This window comes from Nomascus leucogenys, chromosome 13 (assembly GCF_006542625.1).
Source record: "Nomascus leucogenys isolate Asia chromosome 13, Asia_NLE_v1, whole genome shotgun sequence".
Taxonomy (NCBI): Eukaryota; Metazoa; Chordata; class Mammalia; order Primates; family Hylobatidae; genus Nomascus; species Nomascus leucogenys.
Genome location: NC_044393.1, coordinates 34,751,900 through 34,766,374, shown reverse-complemented (window position 1 = coordinate 34,766,374; position 14,475 = coordinate 34,751,900). Strand labels below are relative to the sequence as shown.

The 14,475-nt window shown below is 46.7% G+C and overlaps 1 protein-coding gene across 1 annotated transcript in view; it reads right to left on the bottom strand.

Moving 5' to 3' along the window:
• Positions 1–12,648, bottom strand: part of STK35 (serine/threonine kinase 35) — a 46,916-nt gene extending 34,268 nt beyond the window's left edge. The window contains exons 1-2 of the mRNA XM_003273432.3: positions 12,095–12,648; positions 10,906–11,503 (exon numbers count right to left, since the gene is read on the bottom strand). Of these exons, the coding sequence (XP_003273480.1) occupies positions 10,906–11,503; positions 12,095–12,388 (892 nt within the window). The 5' untranslated portion in view covers positions 12,389–12,648. The remainder of the gene's footprint in view (positions 1–10,905; positions 11,504–12,094) is intronic.
• Between the last annotated feature and the right edge of the window lie 1,827 nt (positions 12,649–14,475).

The following is a 14,475-nucleotide window of genomic DNA, read 5'->3' as shown; positions in this document are numbered from 1 at the left end:
CAGCTTCTCAATAGCACCTGGCCTCAAAAGTACTTCTTTGTGCAGGAAAGGCCTCTGGACTTACTTCATGAGAAGCTGCAGCGTGTGCTTTCACACACGAACTCCTAGCTGCCCGGGAGAAAACAAACATGTCAGAATTCTAGTCCTTTACTCCAAGCAGACTGGCTAACGGGGTCTCAGCTACCTCACGACCAGATGGAAGGAGGGGACATGGATGATGCCAGGCACTCGGAGGCACTTGGTGAAGTTAACAGGAAAAACACAGACCAGGAAACAAAGAGTTTGGGTTTAGACCCCAACTCTGACCACTGCCTCACTGAGTGGATTCTTTGTTTCAAGGAAAACACAGGGAGACTGAAGTGTGATGAAAAGATGGCCAGAACCCTGGGCAAGTCCCTGAACCTCTCTGAGCCTCAGTCTTTTTGGTACCTCAGTCCTCACATCTATCAAATGAGAGAATGAAACTATACCACATGAGTACTGTGAATTAAGTCAGATATGAACTACATTTGGCAGAATGTAAGATCTTTTTGGGGAAATGAACCACTGACCATCACTAACATCATCATTCCCACTCAACCCCAACCAAATCCTTGGAAGTCACCGATTTCAATAATCCCAGTGCTGTAGGCCATACAAGTAAGTTTTTACATGTTAGGCAAAAGATGAAATTTAGATCTTAGAATGAAAGTGTATTATTCCATCTAAGACATCACACTTCTTAGGCTGTAACAGCTGAAACCCATGTTCTAGGCAGACCAGGTTATTCCTATTTGAAGTGAGCCCTCTCCCTAGGCCCGCTGCCCCCACAATCTCTGCAGGTACAATTGAAATGTGCACCTTAAGGCTAGCTGCAACGCCAATCTATCTTACACTCACCTGATTTCCCAGTAACTTCCCTCTTCTGACCAGCCAAGGCCCTAGTTTCATATTTTTATTTTAGTTTTTATTAAATTATACCAGATATTCTGGTTAGCAATCTATGGCTTAACTCTTCTACTTAACCCTGAGAAATGCTGGCTCATTCTGCAGATGTTTTGAGGTCGGGGGACTAGATTTCTTACTCAGTCTTCCGGCCTCCCCAGGGAGACCTGCAGTCATTTCCAAGGTGCCTGTGCATTGAGGAAGGGAAAGTAATCGAACTTTAGGGGATTACTGAACACCAGTTCCAAAAAGACACTAATTCCCAAAGAACCAAAGTGTCACTGTGGTCCACCAGTCAGAACAGGACTGATGGAGGGCAGGTGATCCATGGAGTTTCAGCTCAGGCCCATCTCACAGCGGGCTCCCGACCCACCCACAACTGCAGGTATTTCCCCAGTTTCAGGATATATAGTTGGAATAGACATATGCAGCAACCACTAAAATCCCCATGTGAAATTCAGTTTTTTGAGCTGAGAGGAACAAATAAAATTTACTTAAGTTTTATAATTCCCTTGTCTGGTATAATCTGACAGTTGTATAAGATTAATAAGAGTTACAAATTTAGCTTCCTTCCCAGAGAGGGAGAAAACAGGCAGGTTATTTGGAGATAGTAAGGATTTGAGGTAAATTAGCCTGTGAAAGCCTACTGGGTTCCAGGTACTATTTTAAAAGTTTATTATGTGAGCTGTCTCATCTTACCAGGCACTGTTTTACAGGTGGGGCAACTAAGGCTGAGAAAGGCTTCAGAGTCTGCCCGAGGGCCCTACCATGAGTAACTGGGGAGGATAGGAGAGAACCCCCACAGCAAGTCCTCCCCCCAGACCATGCTGTCTCCCAGCTCAGAGGGCTAAAAAGTGTACTTCCAAGAGAGGCAGGCCTGCCTTTGGGGACAGTTTTACTACCTTTCCCTCAAGTCTGACAGGTGACCACAATATAAATTATGTATTTCAAAACATATCCTATGCCACAGTTCACAGGGAGAGAAGATGCTTAAAGTAAACCCAAGAACAAAACCAAGCAGGTGTCTTGCATCTCATTAGTCATGGAAATTGATCAGTAGTGCTGAAGTTCCCAATAAAAACATGGCTTGCTTCGCTGAAAAACGTGAGGCCAGCAGGCTCAGCATAAGGACAAGCCAGTAGGAGCTTTGGAAAGACAGGCACTTCCTGGAAAGAAATACAAAATGCTCTAGATTTTTACAAGCCTATCCTCAAGCCTTCTCCAGAAGTTAGATTTCCAGGTTTTAGTCAGTGCCACTTAAACAATTTCTGAGCACACATTGCTCTTGAGACAGAGGTGCGGTGAGATGAGGGGCATCCCTGCCCTTACATAGGCTTCTGGTCATTAGAAGCAGAATGACTACAGCTGTGAGAACTAGGAAGTGGGCCCGGATCTGCCAGAAGAGTCCGGAGAGAAGCTGGGATGAGAGGAAGGCAGGCTGAGAATAACTGCGAGAGGCCCTGCAGCTGCGTCTCCCAGAATGAGGGGAGTGGGCACAGGAGCACGTGGGTGTGCGCCAGGGACACGAGTAGTCTGGGTAATCACAGAAGAGTTTCTGTAGATGTGCCGGAATGAGGCTGGATATCTTCTATGGTGGATTTAGACTCCAAGAAATGGGAAGTGACTGAAAGTTCTTAATATATTTTATTTATTTACTTATTTTGAAATGGTCTAGCTCTGTTGCCCAAGCCAGAGTGCAGCCAATCACAGCTCACCGCTGCCTCTACCTTCTGGGCTCAAGGGAGCCTCCCACCTCAGCCTCTCGAGTAGAGTGGTGGGAACTACAGGCATGCGTCACCATGCCCAGCTATTTTTTTCTATTTTTAGTAGAGACAGGGTCTCCTTATGTTGCCCAGGCTGGTCTTGAACTTCTGGGCTCAGGCAATCCTTCCACCTCAGCTTCCTTAAGTACTGGGTAATTACAGGTATGAGCCACCACGCCTGGCCACTGACGTATTTTAGAGATATATTGCTTACAGAATCTACAAGTCACCAATTTTAAGACATACTACTTAAATAAGCCATATAGGCTGCTGACAACGCTATGGGCACACCACTGACTAAGTCAACTGCTGATTTCAGAGATGTTAAAGTGTGAAAGAGCATATCTTGGACAATGAAACAAGTTCCTTATGGAGGCATGAGGGGTTGGCGATGGGAGACAGACTAGTGGCCGACGGACTTATCAAGAGGCTCTGAAACCTGGTGAAGTGAGGGCTGGCAAGGGAGGAGGTGAGAAGAGGATGTGAAAGGTCTTAGAAGTTTAGGATAAATAAAATTTAATAACCTGTCACATAAGATGGAAAGGAAGAATTCAGAGAGTGCTCTGCCATTCCTCTCTGGTTACTCGAAACTGCTATCTATTCAGATAATAATTACATTTCCTCTCACAGGTGAGGAGACTCAGGAGCAAGTTGAGGGCAGGATCTTGAGTTTCCATAGCCTAGATTCTCAGCAGAAGCACTGTGACTGCCTTAGTGCCAGCAGCAAAATCGCACACCTGGATGTGCTAGTTCCCACAGCGGACTCTGATGCGTGCCCCCAAGAGTTTAATGTTCATCCAGTCCCTCGTGATGGTCCAACCACACAACATGCAGATCTTTCAGCAGAGGACTAATTAGGACTTTGACTTACGTGCACTTTAGCAATTCAGCAATACATATACGAAGTCTTAAAAATGCTCGATCCATTTGAAAGCAAAATCCCACTTGAGGAATTCATTCCAAAAGTGTCAAAAAGACACAAAACAAACAAGCCTCCCCACCCAACAAAAAAACACACACCAAACACCAGAAACACTCAGAACTGGTATTGCATACAGAATAAGCCAAAGTGGAGGATTGGAAAACAACTGTTCAAGAATGAGAATGAGTAACAGTTAACTATGGTAATACCAATTGGCTGAAAGTTTTAAAGGACCATATTATACTTCAACAGAAGTTTACTTAAAAAGCCAAAACAGAAAGTCACATAGCATGTGATAAGCAAGTTTTAATGTGAAGGGGGGGAAAAAGGCAGAATATTAAAATTATAAAGTTATGTCTTAAGAAAAAGGATGAGGGAATCCTGAAAAATGAAGTTTGAATAAATTATGACTATAGCCATCCCTGTTTAATTAGGAGTTGTACATTAAAATATTTTAGTTAAAGACCTAGCTCAGCCGAAGATCTGTCCTGAGAAGCTAAAGACACGGACTCATCCTGGCACATCTTCCCAAAGAAATACGAACATGCGGACCAAGAATTGGTCCCATTCTCAATGATTTTGGGCTGTTATGTCATTATAAAGAGGCTGGGTCCCATAGCAACACCACAGGGTGTGTCCAAAGTACTTCCTAAGATTAACAGACTTGTTCTGCTGGCTGCCAGGGCAAAACACAGTGTCCAAAAGAGGACAAGAGTAAACCCACCGGCCGGACAGGGGTTGTAAAGCCAGCCAGGCCTGGGGTCAACATTCCCTCTACTACCTGCCCCCGACTCCCCAATTACATAGCTATATGATCCTGGGCAAATTTCTTAGGACACTAAGAATCTGTTTAGTTTTTTATAAATTGAGAAGAAACACCTACATCACTGGACTGCTCTAAAGCTTAACTGTGACATACAAAGCACCTTGAATGGTGCCTGGACACTAGAGCAGACTGCTACTGGGTGTGAATTATGCTAATGTCTCTGGACACCACTGGCAGCTGTCCAATACAGTCACAAGGCAGCCTGTCAAGAACATGGACACTGGAAAGAGCATCTGGATGTAAACCTAGGCCTTGACCTTTCTCTAGTGTCGTGCTGGACAAGCAACTTGACCTTGATGGATATTGATTTTCTTGTCTGTAAGAACAAGTTATATAAACACCAACTTTACAGTGGCGATGATTAAATGAGACAAGGAATATGAAAATACTACGAAACGCTAGCTATTACTACTTGGAACATTACAGGGGTTTGTAAAAATGTAGAATCCACCAGCCAGGCAGAGAGTTGGGGTACTCCTAATCAATGGCAGTCCAGGCTCAAGTATCTCTCTCCATATGCATGGGCCTTGTCACACACCTAAGCCTCAGCTCTTGCCAGGGTTGTTTCTGATTTACCCTTTTACAACTCATCCTTCCTTTTGCCAGATTTAGTCCACATTCCTGGCAGCTGATTCACCCAGAGCACCTCTTACAGGCTACAGTAAAGTAACATCTCTTGTACTGTAACCATCTCTTCCGTTAGACTGGGCACTCACGGTGGAATGAAATCAAGTCTCTGGGTTCCCCACAGTATACCACACGCACACCTAGGTGGTCGATAAGAGGGTGAAATAAATCAAGATAAAAGTCATGAGCTGGAGAGGTGTAAAAAGAGAAAGAACATAGAAAGTAGTAGTAGGGTATGCAGAATATGCAAGTTAAAGACAACTGGGTCAGGATCCAGAATTTAGAAGTCACTAAGGAGGGTTCCTAGCCCTACAGATACCAGCAAAGGCCACATTTGAGGTGAAAATGAGCAGACTACTTCAAGTTCTACTTAGGAAGCACTCCTCGAGAGTTTACACTATAAAAAGCCTTACCCAACGCAACCCCAATTAACCAAAGCTCTCAATTAAGGAAGGGCTGCTTCTATCTCCTGGGGCTGGTATCTAAAATCCCCAATGCACATAAAAAGCAGTCGGTCAGGAGCAAGAAGTCTGTGTGGTTGCCCCAAGTCATTCAAAAGTAGAGCAGAGAGCAGGTGGAGTCCCTGGCAGCTGAGACACACAGAAGGAACCAACAGAAATCAGCAGTGCCACAAGCACTGATCAATATACAACTAAAAACAAAGAGGACCCATTAGTTTCTTTCTTTCTTTTTTTTTTTTTTTGGAGACAGTCTTGTTTTGTCGCCCAGGCTGGAGTGCACTGATGCGATGTCAGCTCACTGCAACCTCTGCCTCCCGGGTTCAAGTGATTCTCCTGCTTCAGCCTCCCGAGGAGCTGGGACCACAGGCGCCCGCCACCATGCCCGGCTAATTTTTTGTATTTTTAGTAGAGACAGGGTTTCACCACTTTGGCCAGGCTGGTCTCGACCTCCTGACTTAAGGTGATCCGCCCACCTCGGCCTCCCAAAGTGTTAGGATTACAGGCGTGAGCCACTGCACATGGCCCGAGCCATTAGTTTCGGAGTAAAATATGATTATGCCCATTTTACAACCAAGAAAAACAGAAGAACCTAGAACTTAAGCTACCTGTCCCAGCAGTAACCCACAGCGGTTAAGAAAGCATACTCAAGTTTGAATGTCTGGCCTTGAATCCTGACTTGGTTACTTGCTTAGCTGTTTTACATTGGACAATTTCACTAACCTTGGTACCTCAGTTGCCTCACCTGTAAAATGAAGATAATCACGGTACTGACTTCACCTGATACATAGCAGCCTGCAAGTTTCAGCTCTTATTTACAGGGTGAAATTGGGATTAAAACTTTCTGACTCTGAGCCTAGCATTTTATTGTATTGTGTTAACTTGTATTTCTCCAATGCCAGCCAGCTCTCTGCCTCTTGACCTGGCGGCTCTCTAAACTCTTGAGACCCAAGCCACAGAAGAGGATTCAGAGTTGCTTTCTAAGGGCCGGGGAGGGAACAGCCTTGCTCTGCTCTGAAGGTCCCCTAGGCACTCCACAAGTTGGGGAAGTTTGCGGGCTGACAACCCATCTATTGCTAAGACCCTGGTCTATCCTATGCTATTATAGTTCCTCCCTCAGCTTCTTCCTTCCCCTGCATCCCCCCAATGCCCCTAACTAAACTCCCAGACAACTGTACTGTTTTCTAAGATGCTACCACTTGTGACCCTGCATTATGTTCACATGGGCATGAGTCCTCTGCATGCCTCATGGAGAAAAACTCTGCATGGCCTCTTATAGTAGCCTGGCTCAAAGCCACTTGGTGTGCAGGCAAGATTACTTTCCAAGGCCTTGGTTCCCAGCCACCTAAAGGCATCAACATCAAACAATTGGTAAAGAACAATTGGTGTCTTACAAGTTGAGTGTAAGCTAGGCTCCCAGCTCTTCCAAACTTCTAACTATTCTGTTGTATGAGTCTTGAGAGTTTGTCCTGGATTAGTGTGTGTGTGTCCTCACTTGCTATTTGTCAGAAGAATCAGTGTGTACCTTAGACAAAGCAACAGAATTTCTGACTGACAATGACTCAGGCTTGCCCGCTGTCTAAGTGGCAGTAATCTTGAACTTTGTTTTAGGCACATTCAGGACAGGCATTCTCGCAATGGAGAACAAGGGGATAAAAGCAAACTGTTGATGCCTTCACCCCCCTCTCTTTATGTGAGAAGTATTTCAAAGTTAAAAACATAGGCACCAACCCTTCAACCAAATAATTTACAGGATTGTAAATGTGGTTTTAAAAAGCCTGGGAGGCTGGTTTGAGTGCTATCACTAACTCATTGTGGATAAAAATTTTGTCCCTTTTCTGGGCTTCAGTTTCCTTCCTTGTGAAACAGGCAGCCAGGTCACACATCTAAGACCTCTTTCTATTCCTCCAAAGCTTCTGCTGTCTTAATGCTTCTGGGCAGGAGACAATGCATTTAAGGCTATCAAACAAAATGGGGTAAGACCAAGAACAGCATTTCAAGACATTTCTCTTTTTGATACTGGATTATTTTATTGGCCAAATAGTGAAACGGACTACCTTTGTCTCTTCACCTATCCACAGTCCTAGGCACCCTACTTTCAAGCCCACCTTCTCCCTAACTCCTGATTCTCTTTCCTCTTAATTCTTGTACAAAGCCCTTGCTTACGAGTTGACTGGTCATTTCCTCCAGTGATCTTGAATAGCATTTAAGTCTTCTTCCAGTTCTCAAACTTTTCAAATGTAAGTTCCATTGAGGCAAGGTGTGGTGTGTTTTGCTTTGCTTTTTTTCTTTCCCTTCAAATACCACAGCAGGGACTCAGCATTAGGTTTAGTTGAGACTTCAAGGCAGATTCACACTTTTTGGCCTGTTCAAAATCATTCTGAGTTTTAGGAGGCAGGGCCAAGGGTGACTGCAAAGGACTTTTCTATTTAATGAGAGAGCTGAACCAGATTATCTCTAGGATTCCTTCCAGCTTTAACATTACTGGGTGGTATTTGCATGCTGTAAACCCAAGGCCCCAGGACAGATCAAGACCTCTAAATTTTGTAATCCAGAATAAGGAAAGTTTAACTTGGAGTAATTTTGGTCTCTGTTCTCTATTTTAATATTAAGAAGCAAAAATGATTACCTATTTACTACTTGAAAAATCAACATATTGCAAGTCAGCTTGAATGTCATTTTCATAAGCAGAAACACACATTTTCTTCACTGCTCTGTCTCTGAGTGCTGAACACCGTAGAGGTTCAAATATTTTAAAGACTCCAAACAACTGAAAGGGACAAATCCAATCCAGTGTATGGCCTAAAGCAAAAGATTTCATTTTTCTAGGTCTCGGTTTTAGTTCGCAAAGAGAGGATGAAAACACCAGTGTTTCTGTCAACTTGGTGTGCCTGACAACACAGAAAACAAGGTGTGTTCTATGATGAAACAAGTTTGGGAAACTTGAGCAAGAACAATGTGAATCTTGAAGGGGGTGAGGGTAGAAGAGTACAGAACATGGTGTTAACTTATGTAAGGCAGTGAATTCCTCCCTATGTGAAGCATTTGCTGACATTAACAGTTTGCACAGTGACCCTATGTACCTAATGTCATGGGTACATACCCACTATCTTACAATAAAGGAATGCTCCTCACAGGGTTCAAACAATTTGCTCCATGTTTTGTGCAGTCAGTCCTCAGATGAGCCAGAGGGTCTAACCCCAAAGTCCATGGTACTAACCACTATGCTATGCTGCCATGGGGTCACTTCGGAATTTTGACGAATTCTTCAGGTGAGGAAAGTCTATATAGTATTTATATGTTGAGAGAGTAGGCAAGAGCTTCAAGCTGAGGTTGAAGGTTCGAGACTGGCATCAATGAACTGAGGACACAAGGAATAAACATTTGGCAAGGCAAATTCCCACATCCCAAGGCAATCGTGCAGTAGGAGGTCCAGACCATTCATTGGCAGTAAAGGAGAAGACTAAGAGAAGTCTGAGAATAGAAGGACTTCAAAATAAGTGATGCGCTCCTAGAATATAGGTAAGATAAACGAATCCCCTAGGGAGTCTTTTTTATTTTTATTTTTTGAGATAAGGTCTTGCTCGGTCGCCCAGGTTATAGTGCCATTGCACGATAATGGCTCACTGCAGCCTCAACCTCCCAGGCTCAACTGATCCTCCCGCCTCTGCCTCTCAAGTAGCTGGGACTATAAGCCTGTGCCATCATGTCCGGCTATTTTTTTTTTTTTTCTATTTTTTTGTGGAGACCAGGGTCTCACTTTGTTGCCCAGGCTGTTCCCAAACTCCTGGGCTCAAGCCATCCTCCCGCCTCAGCCTCCCAAAGTGCTGAGATTACAGTCGTGAGCCATTGTGCCCGACTGGAAGTCTTTTCAAAACAAAAACACTCTACCCTCGGGAGAGGGTAGGCTTCTCAGAACGGATGGGGCAGGGATGGACTTTATAAAGTTAGACATCTATTTAAAGGACTCTAGGTGATATTGATTCATGTTTCCAACTCCACTGTCAAACAACTGATTTGCAATGGGACAAAGCATTCTCTTGGGAAAGACTTGGGGGATCTTTAAGTTGTGCAAAAGCTCCAAACAAGATTTTGGGAAACCACCCCCTCCAAACTCATCCCAAATCCTACCCACTCTTAAAAGTTCATCCTCAGGGTATGGAAAACAGCATTACGCCTTTGAAAGGATCCAGGCCTTGAATCAAGACATATCTGGGTTCCCCGTCACTTAAGCTCTGAGAAATGTAAGGAAACCAGGAGTACGGTCTAACTTCCCTTTCAAGCGGATTAACCCTGATCAAGTTATTTGTTCACTTCTAAGCCTTAGTTTCTCTATTTATAGAAACAGGATAGAATTTACTTTTGAAGTTATTACCTAAAAATCACTTCAGCACTGAGACCACAGCTGGGACTCGGATTAGTAAACTTTCTTCCCCTGGATCCTCCTGCCTCAGAAAGTCTCCTCAAACTTTCTACCGCCCCTCTCCTCTCCCAGCAGACACTTAGCTACCGGTAGTATGAAAAAGGCTTGTGGGTACTGAGTAGTTAGGATGAACACATTCCCTAACTGCAGTTAAAACCCGGAAACTAAGATAATTAGTTCTTCCAGGACTGCAAGACCTCTTGCCTCAATGAACCCCATTTTCCTTTTAAGTAAAACCATTTCCCAGCCAGCCTCTGAGGTTAAGAAAAAGATTAAGAATGTAAAACGGAGGGAAAAGATGCTGGATGCTTTGTTATGTGACAGCTCTCAGGCCACCTGTGAGGGTTGTCAGCCTGCATCCCTCAGAGGACCAAGCCAGAAAACCGTCAGTTTGCTTCGCTGCCTGGGATGAAGGGCTGGGGGCCTCAGAGGAAAAAGCAGACGAGGAAGCCACAAGAGTTTGGGGGTTGGAGCTGGAGGGTGTCAGGAAACTTGGAACCAGACAGGGAGAGGGTGTGGGTGAGTCCAGTAAAGTTTTTTCTTTTTGTTTGCTTTGGGAGGGAAAGAGAGAGGCCCTAGGGGGGTGAGGAGGGGGGTGAGGGGGCTCCGCAGTTCTGCTACTAACTGAACCCAACCCCTCCTCCACTCCCCGACCGATCTTAAAAATAGAAGACGTTTAATAACCATAGCTCACAATTATTGAGCACTTATTAAGTTAATGGTTAGCACTTAAACGAGCTCTTGTTATGGAAATACCAGCCAACTTTAGGCCCAGGGACTGATCTCGGGACCTGAGAAGAGAGGGCCGAATGCCTGGGCCCAGGAAAGGAGGGTGTGTCTGGGCACAGAGTGTCAGGGACCAGGTCTGAGGCCTAGGAAGGCCGGGAACAGTTTGGGCCAAGCCGTCCGGAGAGCAGGGGGTCCAGGCCCTGCGTGGGTGGAAAGGCCCGCGGTGCTCCTACCTTTGAGTGAGGTCTCCACCAGGCGCAGGTAAAGCTGCGAGCTCTTGTTGCCGTGACTCATGCGCTGGGCTAGCCCGTTGCGCTGCAGGACGCACTCCTCAAACTGCACGACGTTCTGGTGGCGCCGCTTGAGGCTGGTGAGGGCCCAGAATTCAGCCAGCGCCAGCTCCACGTTCTCGGGGGCGTCGCAGCGGATCTTCTTGACCGCCACCCGGGCCCCGCTGCGCCCGGCCACTGCCTCATAAACCACGCCGTAGCTGCCGCGCCCGATCTCCGCCAACAGGCTGTAGCGCGGCCGCGCGGACCCGCCACCGCCCTCAGGCCGCCGCCGCGCCAGGAAGGCCTCGCCCGGGGCCTCGGCCGCCACCGGATCCATGGCCTGGGCCGCCGCCGCCGGCCTCAGCTTCGTGCTGGGCGCCCGCGGCACTGGGCTTCGCCTTTTCCGCTCCGGGCTTTGTGTACCTCTACGGGCGCCGTCCTTCCCCGTTTCCATGGCTGCGAGCGGCGGGGGGAGCAGCAACGGCGCTGCCCGGGCCCCCCCTGCCTCATCCCTCCGTCCGGCCCTGGGACGCGGAGGAGCCGGACCTTGGATTGTGACCTGCGGGCGAAAGAATCGGTTAAACGGCCAGGCCGAGGCGGGGAGGCCAGGAGCGTAGGCCGAGGGGCGTCCCACCTCCTCCTCCCCCGGCCGCCGCGGCCCCTTTAAGACGGAAGCCACCACGCTGATTGAACGGGGGAGGGGAGGGGAAAGCGGGAACGACCGAACCACTGGGCAGCGGTTCAGAGGGGGAACCGGAAAGAAAAGCACAAACTCTCCGCTCTCTCTGTTAGCTTGTCAGGTAGCGATAGGAAAAAGAAGAGCCAGCAAGCCGCACGCCTTCTGAATACCGCGTAGAGACGCGATTTGGCCGGCGGAAATCTTTTTCTTTGCTTGGCCCGCTCTGTGACGCTCCTCCCCGCGCCCCGCCTTGTGTTCGCCCGGGTGTAAACAGTCCATTGAATTAAGCCCTAGCGGAGCCCAGCGGATCGACCCAAGTCCCCGAGGGCGACGGGTAGAAGGGATTGGCTGAAAAATTCGGCTTCTCGGAGCGCGACCGGCCGAGGACCCGATTTCCCTTCCCAAGCGCGGAGGCAGTGGCAGTAACTCCAGCCTCGGCGCTGGCCTTGAGTCCTCGAACTGCGCCCTTACCTGGCCTGCGCACCTCCACTTCCGGGCGGCCCGTTTCCCCCCTGGAGCCCCTGCCTGGGGATGGTCCGCTCCGGGCCCGGGCTGCCTCCGGGACCTAGCAGCGCGGGAGGTGGTGGCTCGAGTCCGGCGTGCAGCGGATCCTTCTGCTGCCGCGGCGCTCGCTGGGGAGGCCTGGGCTCGTAGGCTCCCGTGGCTTTCCACGTGTTCGCGCCAGCTGAGCCCTTTACATAACCTCTTTACATAAGCTGCACCTCCCGCCGGCGCTCGGGCCAGCGGAGACTCCTGGTGGCCCATCCCCTGGGAGGCCAACCGAGTGAGTTCTGCACCGCCGGGTCCTGCCAAGGTCGACGGAGCAGCCGCAGCCGAGCGCACCGGCACGCCTTGCCGGGACCCAATCACCGGCGAGAACACCCAGCCAACAAAAAATAGGCGCCAAATTCCCGTGATCCGCGGCGGGCTCCGGGTCTCCGCAGCGGCCCGCGCATCACTACCCCTTCTCGCCTGACCTGCGTAAAGACCAACCGTCTGCAGTAGGCGCCTAATAAATACTGATTGGGTGATTGTCTTGGTCGTTTTATTCATAGCTCGGGCCTGGGAACCTCAGGGATTAGGTTGGAATCCCGACCTTCCCTTCTACCAGCCCAGTGATCTTGTGCAAATCATTGACCCACCCTGAATATCCGTTTCTCTAATGATCCTCTGCAAAATGGATAGAATGGGCTTTAATTCTCATGATAGCCCCAAATGAAATACCTAGATGGAGGCTAATTGGGTTTTGGGGCTGAGTGTTAGTACTCAAAGCTCTCATTTAGGCACAGATTTTTGAATATTTTGTTCTGTACTTTGTATTCCAATGTAGGCCTAGTGGGTGCCCAGTGTTTGTTAACTGAATCTACAGATGTTTATTGAACACCCGTAATGTGCTAGGCACCATTCCAAGTCGCTGGGGAAAGAGCATAGACAAGGCAGTTTCTGCCTTGGTTGAGGTTATGTGCCACTGCAGGAGACAAACCACGTGGGCGGCCTTGGGCAAGTTAACCAACCTTCTTGTGTGTTTGTTCCTTACCTGTAAGAAGATTCACAGAAGTTATACAGGTAAAGTACTTAGGACAGCCTTGCACACAATGTTAAGTATTAATAAATGCACAGGATAATTTTTGCCAGTGTTAAGTGTGATGGAGAAAAAGAATGAGCTAAAGAGTGCTCACTGGGGACAGGCCATTTCTGATAATGTATTTGGTCGCCGAAAACCTCTAACTTTTTTGTGATTAAATTTCAAATTTACACATAAATTTCAAGAATCGTAAAGATCATATACTTTTCCACTAGAATAACAAATTGTTATATTTTGCTGCATATCCATATCCTCTCGTGTATGTGTATATATATACACAAATACATATTGTGTGTGGATATCTATATGATATATGCCCCAAAAGAAAGGAAATCAGTATACGGTATATATTCACACACACACACATATATAATGTATATATTCTTTTTTACTACATCATTTTAGAGTTTCCAACATCAAGCTCCTTTATCCTAAATATTCGTGTGTTTCCTTAAAAAAAAAAGACATTATCTGGCATAATCTCAGTACAGTGGTCAAAAATCAGGAATTTTAACAATGATACAATTGTTTTATTTAATACACTCCATCCATATTTAAATTTTGCTAATTGTCCCAATAATGTCCTTTATAGCTATTCCCCAGGATCCAATTCAGGATCACACGTTGCACTGAGTTGTCATGCCTCTTTAGTTTCGTTTAATCTGGGAGGGCAGTTAGTTACCCAGCCTTTCTTTGTCTTTCGTGACCTTGACATTTTTGAAGAGTACTGGCGAGTTATATTGTAGAATGTCCCTAAATTTTTATTCCTCTGATGTTTTCTTATGATTAGTTTCAGAGTATCCATTTTTCTCTCCTCCCCCACCCCCCACCAACCCACCCCTTGCTATTCTGAGAGGGTATGCATTTTTTGGCAGGACTACTACTGAAAAAAGTTGTTTCCTCAGGGCCTTTATCAGGAGGCACATGGCATTGTGTTTGTCCCAGTATTCGTGGTGTTAACTTCCATCATTTGGTTGAGGTGGTGTAAGGGTAGTTACACTCCACCATAAAGTTACGATTTTTCCTTCTGTAACTATTAAGTATTCTGTGGGAAGATATTTTGAGACTATTTAAATATCCTGTTCTTCAGACTCTTACCCACTGGTTTCAGAATTCATGGTGATTCTTGCTTGAAACAATTATTACGTTTGCAAAATGGTGATCAGAAGGTCTTTTTAACCATGACCATTAACCATCCCCACATGCTCATTCCCCCTCCACCCTTCTCAGCCTCCGGTAACCATCATTCTACTCTCTATCTCTATGG